Genomic DNA, 10,526 nt, shown 5'->3' with positions numbered 1-10,526 from the left:
TCGCGGCGTCCTCCCAGGAGCCACGCGCGGCTCACAGGGCTGACGGCACCACCTGGCGGCGCAAAGCGGGACCGACTCACCCACGCAAGGCGCCGCGTTCACCCCGGAGCAGGGCGGGGGGGGGGGGGGAGAGGAGGCGGAGCGGCTTCCGCGGCCCGGCCCCGCGTGATGACGTCAGAGCGCGCGCCCTTTCCGCCCTCCTCTTTCCCCACCTTTGTGGGAGCTGCCAGTAGTTGACTTGGCGTCACCGCCCTCTACCCTTACTTTGCGTGCGTGTTTGCGTGCCGCGGAGGTGTCTGCGCGGGCCGCTCGGAGCTGCGTGTCGCCGCCGCCGCCGCCGCCGCTGCCGTTTCTTGGGGCATTCTGCCGCTGGCGCCGCGGTCCGGCAGTCGAGGGCCGTCCGAGCGGGCGCCGGTTCGCAGCGTGTGGGCAGCGCCCGCGGCCGGGCGCGGGGCCTGGCGGGAGCAGAGCGGGCGAGCGCGTGGCCGTGGCGGACGGCGCGGCGCGGGCGGGCGGGCGCCCGTGAAGGGAAGAGGCGGGGGCGGCGGGTTTCGCCGCGGGCCGGGCCGGCCGGGAGGGATGTCTATGCCTGACGCGATGCCGCTGCCCGGTGTCGGGGAGGAGCTGAAGCAGGCCAAGGAGATCGAGGACGCCGAGAAGTACTCCTTCATGGCCACCGTCACCAAGGCTCCCAAGAAGGTGCGGGGGGCCCTCGGGGTGGACGGGGTCGGGAGGGGAGACCGGGGCTCGGGCCTCGAGGAAGGGGCGCGAGCAAGCCCCGGGCTCAGGGGATTCGGTCCTTGAGGGGCGTAGGGTTCGAAGTGATCAGGGACCACTGACATGATGTTGGGGGGGGAGGTGACGGGTGGGTGACCCCAGGCCTATCTGGGGCTGAAGAAGTGGCCTCTGACTTGTCTTCTCTTTGTCCCTCGCTCGGCCCCAAGTCCCCCACCCACCCCTGGATCCTTTTGGGGCCAAGGTTCTGCAATTTGCGGCTGACTTTTCCTGCATGAAGGGCCTTGAAGATGAGAGTGGGAGGGGGGTGAACGGCTCGGCTGACCCCTGTGACCCGTCCCAAGGGATGAGGATGTAGAGGGGGAAATAAATCTCCCTTCAGATGAGTGGGTAATCTTTGGGCACATAATATTTGGGCACAGTGGCCGTTTAACCCGACAACTGCGTGGTAAGCTTAGAGGCCAAAGAATGCGTGGAACTAGCTCTTTCCTGCAGCTCCAGGCGGTCAAAGCAGCAGGGCAGTGAAAAGCCAACTACGATTTTCAGCTTCTCTCGCCTTCTACTTGCTCGGAAGTATGCAAGAAAGGGACATTTGGAGGTTGATGACAGCAGACACTGTCATGGACGCAGGTTAATCCCAGAGTCATGTGAACAGATCACTTAGGCATCCCTCCAGAAAGGAGCATGGGTGGGTTGGAGGGGTGGGTGGTAAGAAACGGTTGCTCATTCTTTACCGCACTTACAGAGGCAGAGCAAGTTGAGTCTGTTGTGCTGTGGGTTGAGCTCAAAGGGCATCCTTCTCATGCTCTTAGAAATGGCAATGGATGAAGCATTTGGTGAAACCAGCTCCCCGAGTGGTGGAATTGAGGTCCCTGGTGCTTTCTGTCAAGCACATACTGATTTTCCACGTACCTGGCATCCAGTTTGCAGAGGGGTGACCCTTCTGAAGCCAGTGAGAACCAGAACAAATACTTCTCTCTCGTACAAAGGCATGTCAAAGCTCTCCGTGTTTGGTGGATTGAAAGGATGAGCTGAACAAGGCTTGTAAGAATAGTTAACAATCCCTGATCCCAGACCTAGACCAGTTAAGCTTTCTTAAGTGGGAAAGATGGCCTTTTTTTTTTTTTTTTAAAGGGGAACTAATCTACAATTCTAGAAAAGAAGTTGGCATTGCATGAAGGCTTTAGATCTATTTTCTCATAAGATTGAGATTTTTTTTCCCAATAATGCCCTTAAAAAATTGTGGAAGGTCCCTAAGGAATCTTACCGAACATACTTTTAGTGTTTAGTTTACCTGGCTACTTCGTTGGGACAGTGACCTCTTGTGATCCACGCTTTATTTGGAGAAATGATTGCAGTCCCTTTAAGCAGAATGCTTAAAGATTGTACTTTAGATGAGTTGGGGAAAAGAAGAGGAAAGCCCTGACTGATAACGTAATTTTCTTGACTCTTCCTCTCATGATAAGCCTATCTTTTGTGTAGGTGTTTGAGCGTATTGGGCATCTTATTGTTATTTGCCTTTATTTCAGTGGAACTATATTCTTACAAGCCAATAGTGATAAGCCAAAATCTGTATTATAACTTGTAAGATCCCAGAAATGCAGGCACTCTTGTTTACCACTGTATCTATTGTGCCTCTCTGAACCTCGCCTATAGTAGATACTCAGATATTAATGGCCTACCTGGCTAAGTAACTGAGATGTGGAATGCTGGCAGGAATAAATGCTCCTTTTCCTCTCTCCTTCCCAGGAGGAATATTGCTAATGTGAATTATTATGAGGCCAAGTGCTAATGATTTTAGAAATTCATATTCCATTAACTAAAACAAGCAAGTCTCCACCAGGAATGTGGGAAGACCCTGTTGTAAGTTGCCATTTACTGGTAAATGTGCCCCCATATTATTAATCTTGTTTTTCTGAGCTTTTTATTGCATGGCATTTACGTAGCACTTGTATTTAAGTGCTTTGTGATGACTAATTAGCCTTCCCTTAGTGGTGATAAAAAGCATTTGCTAATGGACCAGTTGAGGACTAGTCAAGGTCACCAGAGCAGGTCCTAGGTAATCTGCTTTTTTTTTTTTTACTCCAGAATCTCAGCTGAATTGGACATTATGACTTAAATCACTTCTGTACCTCATGTGTTGATAATGGAGAAAACATGGGAGAAATAAGGGGGAAAGGTATCTTGAAGTAATACGAATAATCCATGAAAGGGGCCTTTCAAGTGGTGTTGTGTTCATTCATGAGGATTACAGCATGGCTGTAGACCAAGTAATCCTTGGATCATTCTCATCCCTGAGGCTCCTCTCGAATTGAGGACATTCCTGGTGCTGGAGGATATGCATTACTTTGGGGTAACTTTAATATTTCTCAGTCAGATCAGGTCCTGGTATAACTTTCTGATCAGCTTTTATTCACTCTGTTGGCTTTGAAGTTCAGTGAATGCTAACCAATTAAAAGCATATATACCTGAATTCTTCCAACTATCATGTAACTCTGGCTTGTATGTTATGGTGTCTGCCACAGTACTACGTATATAACAAGGCTTGTTGGTTTGATTCAAGGCCTAAAGTTTCTGGCTGTTAAGAACAACTGTATTGGTACCCTCTTCAGTAAATAGTTTGTGTGCCTCAGTTTCCTTATCTGCTAAATAAGTTCTGACCTTTCTAACAGGTGGAAATAGTGGCATGCTGGAAGTTAAGATAGTAAAAGTAAGTTTTAGGGCTCGGGAGATGTGTGTCACATTTGTGTGCAACAACAAGAAACCTTGAGGGTATGTGTGTGCATGTCCAAATACATAGTAGAATAAGATAGTAAACATAATTTTTAAAAAGTGCTTTGTTTCCTCTCGCTAATGAACATTTAAGGTACCTTATAGGAGGACATAAATACAGTATAATTTAAAAGATGAGACTATAGAAATAATGAGGGGGAAAATACTGTTAACTAGAGGCTAAGATTATCACAAGCAGCCTGAAGATAAAGAGAATCACAGTCATATTATTGCTTAGCAGGCCTGAGAAATAATGGCTTTCCAATTCTTCAGGAGACAGCTTTTCTTGACACAAAGTTCTATAGGAAAGTTTTGTGGACCATAATGATACTAGAGTATAATTCCCAACTTGCCAGGTAATGTGGTAGGTCCCCACTCCTTGAATTTAGGGTAAAAAAATACATTATATCACCAGTGAAGATGCTCACTGCTTAATGTTGGTAGTTACTCAAAATAAATCATCCAGTTTCCCCAGTCACTGGGCACATACCCTGTAGCCCTCTTCTGCTACTTGGTGTTGCAGAAAAGGTCTTTGGACCTTCAGAAATGGACATTGTGTCAAGTTCATTCTTTTTTTTCCCTCCCCCATAGAATTAGTCCTCCAATCTACAACTTACTGATGAAACATCCTTCAGCATACATGTTTCTCAGCATTGATAGTTCCCTTGGACATGTGGGGGAGAACTCTGTTGTATGATGAGTATCTGGCCTAGAACCTGCACAGTCAGACCTTTGCCACCAGCAGAATCCAGGAGAGGAGATCTCAAATGATAGGACTTTCTTTCTTTCTTTTTTTAAATTAAATTATTTTTCATTAACAACTTACATGATTATAAACAATACCCCAGGGTAATGCTCTCCCTCCCCCTACCTTCCCCTCTGAAACTCCATTCTCCATCATCTCCCTCCTCCTCTCAGTCAGTGACTCTTTTATTTTGATTCATGATCTTTTCCTCCTATTATGATGGTCTTGTGTAGATAGTATCAGGCACTGTCAGGTCATGGATATCCAGACCATTTTGTGTCTGGAGGAGCATGTTGTAAGGAGTCTTACCCTTCCTTGGCTCTTACATTCTTTCTGCCACCTCTTTTGCAATGGACCCTGAGCCTTGGAAAGTGTGATAGAGATATTGCAGTGCTAAGCAATGTTGTCAGCCCAAGGTCCCTACCATCTGGAAAGAGAAGGTTCTCCACCAAAAGTGAGAGTAGCATTAACATATAGGTATGAACATTGAGAGAAGTGCTTACTGGGCAGTTTGATGACCATAGTATATAGATTTAGCCAGACAGCAGCAGATGTTACACTCCTAGGGCTCATGACTACCCCTGTTGTAGGTTTTCAGTATCAGGGATGTATTCCCTCCCATGGAGCAGGCCTCCAGTCCAATTAGAGGGCAGTTCGTTTCCACCATGACAGACATGCCACTATTGCACCCGTTGACTCATTTGGCCTGGGTGGCCAAATATAAGGCTTGCAGAAATGATAGGACTTTCATGTGTAGGATATTTATTTTGAGTGAAGCATGTGTAGCAGAGATTGATTAGAAGATTAAGAAGCACATCAGGCAGCCCCATGAGTACCACTGAGGTGTTAACTTCAGATCTAAAGTCCAGGAGCCTCATTGACTGTTGTCTTATGATGACTTAGTGCAGTTTTGTAGGAATTACACTAGTTCCTACCAAGAAGAGATCAGGTCAGTTGCCATTTCTTAACTTTATACCCTTAGTACATCTTGATGCTCTTTAGAGTAGTTTCTGTTCTAGGGGCAATCTTCAAACACAAGTCATGCATATGGGGGCTGGAGGGATGGCTTAGTGGTTAAGGCATTTGCCTACAAAGCCAAAGGACCCAGGTTTGATTCCCCAGGACCCATGTTAGCCAGATGCACAAGGGGTCGTACGCTTCTGGAGTTCATTTGCAGTGGCTGGAGGCCATGCCACAACCATTCTCTAACCCCCCCCCCCATCTCTATCTCCCTCTTTCTCTGTCAAATAAATTAATTAAAATAAAATAAAAAGTCATATATGTAAGAAAATCCTTCCCTTCCTGCCTTTTTTTTTCAATCCTAGGGCTTGAGCCCAGGGCCTTGAACATGCTAGGCAAAAGCTGTACCATGGAGCTAAATCCCTAGAGCCATTGATCCTCTTTTTTAGATTTCTCCACAGATGCTGATTCCTTCTCTTGGTTGTTTCCAAATTAGTTTGTTTGAAGTTCCTTTAGATATTTAATTTGTATTAGAAAGAAGTGCATTCATTATCGAGATCCTTTGTCGTTAAGATGATAAATATGACTAGACATGATACACACTGTAGTCCTAGCACTGAGGAGGCTGAAGCAGGAGGATCACAAGGTTAAGGCCAACTTTAGTTATGTGGTGAGTTCAAGGCTAGTCTGAGACCTGTTTCAAATAAGCAAAAGTACCAGTATATTCTTGTCAAGTTGTCTATAAAAAGGATGTTTTGTAACAGACAATCTTGTAGATCTTTAGTTGCTGTGATTCCTTTAATAAGTTTATTTTGCCATTAGTAGTTAATGATCTCTAAACAAGTGCTTCCATCTTCTTTTGCAGTTATTTTAAGGGACTAGCTAGTAAAAGATTGATTTATATCTTGAGTCTCAAAATCAGGAATGTAAATACTAAATTTTTATATAAGTACCATTATAGAACCTTTTGGTTTAATGAGGCAAAGGCTCATGTAGTCCAGACCAGATCAACTTTGAATTCACTGGGGGTCTCGGGGGTTGGTGTTTTTTTAATTCTTTTTTGTATGACAGGGTCTCCTCATTCTGTAGTTCAGGCTAGCCTGAAACTCATGGTGATTCTACTGAGATTACACACATTTAATCACCATGCCTGACCTTTGTAGTAAACACTTAATTTGATGTGGTTCAGAACTAGCTAAAACTGAACACATCCATTGAGGCAGGCCAGAAACATCTCCGTCATGTATGAAGGACAACACATTGCATAGATCAGAGTTGTTTTTTTTTCCCCAGTCTGAAATCTGAGAATCAAAGTTGCTAACAGATTCTTTCCACAAATTTTCCTTCCACTTCCTGCTGGCCCTGTCAGTGCCTTGATGTAGTAAACTGTTAATCCCAAAATTATGCAGCATTTCAGCACCCTTTTCTCTTTTGATCCCATATTTCACTTTGACTCTCTTAGGTAGATCTCTTATTATCCAACACTGTTGCCTGGCTGCTGCAAAAGGCCTGTAAAACTTTCTTTTACTTCCAAATAGTAGTGGTACTGTGTAAGGTAAACACTTGGTTTTTGAAATCTGTGTTTTCAGTCTCTATTATCTAGTAGTATTTGGGATCTTAGACAAATGAATTAAGCTTTCAGGGCCTCCCTTCTCTCAACTATAAAGTGGGAGAAACAGAAGTACTACCTATGTAGATTTACTTAGAGGATAGAGTCTAGTAAATACTCCTTAGTGTGCTCGGTTCTTTCTACCTCGACTAACTGTATGTCATGGTTTTCAAAGCAGATTTAGTCTCTGCCTGTTAACCTAGCCTGTGATCCAGCGAGGATTTCCTGGTGCCCTATTTCTAACAATGGATGATGCAACATGGTAGTTCAAGTGGAGCCCAAGTTTAAATAATAATTATTTCCTATCTCAACCCCCCAAATTCTTTTATAATTTTTGTTAGTTATGGACATACTTAGTATGCAAACAACACTTCTTGGTACCTTCCTCTCCTTCATCCCTGCCCCTTTTCTGAAGGGGCTCTCCTGGTTGGGGATGCAGATTATCCCCATGGGGACTGTGGGTCATGTATTGCAGAACAGGCAATGCCTCTGTGCTTAATGTCCCAACTCCCCCCTCCCACTTCCAGAAAATTCCCTGAGCCATGTTGGGTGTGTTTTAAGTCAGCTTCAGTGATGGGCTCTTAGGATCCTCTGGGTCTCTGCTTTGGTAGGTGTTGAGTGTCCTGCTTTGGTAGGTGTTGAGTGTCCTCATGTCTATCTCCTTCACCCATGTGCTAATATCAAGTTCACAGAGAAAACAGCACTCTTGCTCATCTCTCCAATTTCTCTCCTCAGGTCTCACTTCCATCCAAAAAAGAGACGTAGATTCTCCAAGAGAGAGTGAAGTCAGCACCTGTTAAATGGGATAACCATTTATATTTAGAGAGAATTTAATGGGTGTAGTCCCTCTTATAGCCCAAGATTAGTGGGAGTTTGATATTGGAGAGCAAAATCATTGTCTAGATATGATTCTGACTTGTTTCCCAGTTCCAAATACGGTTTTCTTTCCACTGAGCAGATCTGTTAGCTAAGTTGAAAGCAACACCAATGCTGTGTGCCACTACTGCACTTGTATGAGCATCATATCAGGTTGTTTGCTTCTGAGTAGCTTAGATCTTGAGTTGTTTGGACAGATGTTGGCCATTTTCCCCCAGTGGCTCATGTAGCACCTTCCAGCACTAGGCAGGCTAACTGTCTGGAGACGTGTTCCAGCCAGGTTTCTCCATGGTCGGTGCTGACAGCATATGGTGTCTTCAGCAGTAGGGTCTTACCATTAACCTCTGGGGGGTAATCAAGCGCTCTGACAGAAGTATGTCTTGTTCGGGGGGACCTTGTAGGTACCGCTAATCAGTAGCTCATTATGGGTGTTAACTGCATCCTGGTACTGGGAGTTATAGGCTAGAGCCAAGGGAAAAGAAAAAGAAAACAAAGAAACGAGAAATTTAATGTTAGTTTTCATCCCACCCTCTCCAGGGCCCTTCTTTTCAGGTGGTCCTCCCAAGGTATATAACTGATTTTTTTTTTCATCAGAAATATGTGCATGAACAGAACTACATAGCACCTATGCCTTTGTTGAGGCCCAGATTGGTTTCTTCTTTTCCCCTCCCCCCAGCTCTGATCAACTTTTCTGAAGGTATTAACCCAGTGCTCTCATCTCAGACTGCAGGTAATTACTGGCACTGCCTAACAGTGTACCGTGGGGTTTAATCATTTACTGGTCAAACAGGACACAAAGTTAAAAGGTTTAGTGGACTGTTAGTAGTAGGCAGCATTTGAACTACTGAAGTAGAGCAAAGAACTTTGACAGAATTTCAAATGTGGCACTGTCTAAGCATGCTTCTGCTTTCTTTCCATGAATACCCCCCAAATCACTCATTAACATGCCCTGTGTGTAACCTATGGGGCTTTGTGGCTTGAGCATGTTACCTCCTGCCATCCAACCCATTTTGCCTCTTGTGAAATGGACATCCTGTACTCATGTGATAGAAATGAAGCTTATTTGGAACTGTACGTTGTTTTCATGCTGTTATCTTGGCCCTTTGTCAGGCAATAATCCTTTACAACGTGAACTGCTTGTTGCCTGTCTTCCCTCCCCTCTCCCTCCTTCCCTCTCCCTCTCTCTCTCTCTCTCTCTCTCTCTCTCTGTTTCTCTCTCTCTCTCTCTCTCTCTCTCTTTGTGTGTGTGTATGTGTGTGTGTGTGTGGTAGGGTCTCACTCTAGCCCAGGCTGACCTCCTACCTTTGCCTCCCAAGTGCATGTACAACCATGCCCTGCTTCTCCCCGCCCCCCCCCACACACACACCTTCAAGGTTACAGTGGCACCAGAATCCCACTGACACCATGTGCTCTGAGTGCCAAAGAAAATGCTGTTGTGCTGCTCTGCAGTGGCGCACGGCTCTCTTTTGTGAGGTAGATGGTGAATTGGTAAGTGGCAGAGTGCAGGGGTTAAATAAAGCCTAGAGATGAGAGTGGCCATATGTCATTCACTTTGAACTGAATGAAGCTGTTCATATTGTGGTTGGAGCAATGACAAGATTTTGAAAGTTCTGTTTTCAGTACATGGTTCCAACTCCTCCCGTACTTATTAACTGTGTTTTGTTGGATCTCTAGGGCACAGGCTTCCATGGGTATGATGGCAATTACTTTATCCCTTCTCCCATACTGACTGACCTCAAGTCTAGGTCTCTGGGCTGTGACTTACAGAGAGCCATCAGGAGTTGATAAGGGAGAGATTCTGATTTGTTGTCTTTGACCAACCTCACCGCCTCACTTCCCTTAGGGAGCTTAAAGAAAAAAATTATTTGAATGCAGCAATTGTTGAGTTTATTTCAGAGATGTAGAAGAGACGTTTATCTTGAATTTTTAAAATGCACATCCCCTCTGTTTTCAGTTTCAGAAGTGAGGTGCAATAATAGACAGACATGTCTATGTGAGGGAATGCACTTGGTAGTTACTGGGTTAGAAACTGTAGTTCTTAATCTTTTGAGTCCTAATCTTTAAAGAATTTCGTAAAAATCATGGCTTTTTCCTTAGGAAAGTTCAGGAGCACAAAAATGCATGTTTACTTCCAAAGGGTTTATAGAATTTCCTAAAACTCATTCATGAATCCTGGGTTAAGAAACCTTGACTTAGACTGGGAGAGATGGCTTAGCAGTTAAGGTACTTGCCTGCAAAGCCTAAGGACCCAGGTTCAATTCACCGGGACCCACATAAGCCAGATGCACAAGATGGCACATGTGTCTGGGATTTGTTTGCAATGGTTGGAGGCCCTGGCATGCCCATTCTCTATCTGCCTCTTTCCTAATCTCTCCCTCTCTCCAATAAGTAAATACTTTTTTTAAACTTGATTTATAAAGTCAGGCTTCTAGACCCGGTATTTCTTCCTTTACAGGTCTATAAACTGCTCTTTAAAAAATGTTCCTAGGGTTGGAGAGATGGCTTAGTGGTTAAGCGCTTGCCTGTGAAGCCTAAGGACCCCGGTTCAAGGCTCGGTTCCCCAGGTCCCACGTTAGCCAGATGCACAAGGGGGCGCACGCGTCTGGAGTTCGTTTGCAGTGGCTGGAAGCCCTGGCGCGCCCATTCTATCTGTCTTTCTCCCTGTGTCTGTCGCTCTCAAATAAATAAATAAGAAATGAACAAAAAAATATTTTAAAAAAAATGTTCCTAAACCGGGCATGGTGGCACATGCCTTTAATCCCAGCACTGGGGAGGCAGAGGTAGGAGGATTGCCATGAGTTCGAGGCCACCCTGAGACTCCATAGTGAA

General features: G+C 45.1%; 1 protein-coding gene across 2 annotated transcripts in view; it reads left to right on the top strand.

Annotated features, from left to right (window-relative positions):
* The first annotated feature begins 534 nt into the window (after positions 1–534).
* The window catches only part of Ahcyl1 (adenosylhomocysteinase like 1), a 44,109-nt gene continuing 34,117 nt past the window's right edge, over positions 535–10,526 (top strand). The window contains exon 1 of one of the 2 annotated variants that reach the window (XM_004659018.2): positions 535–699. In XM_004659018.2, the coding sequence (XP_004659075.1) occupies positions 580–699 (120 nt within the window). In that variant the 5' untranslated portion in view covers positions 535–579. The remainder of the gene's footprint in view (positions 700–10,526) is intronic. The other variant, XM_004659017.2, reaches the window with a different exon arrangement.

Source organism: Jaculus jaculus, chromosome 19, assembly GCF_020740685.1.
Source record: "Jaculus jaculus isolate mJacJac1 chromosome 19, mJacJac1.mat.Y.cur, whole genome shotgun sequence".
Taxonomy (NCBI): Eukaryota; Metazoa; Chordata; class Mammalia; order Rodentia; family Dipodidae; genus Jaculus; species Jaculus jaculus.
Note: the sequence above shows the minus strand (reverse complement) of the source record. Positions and strands in the feature narration are given on the sequence as shown.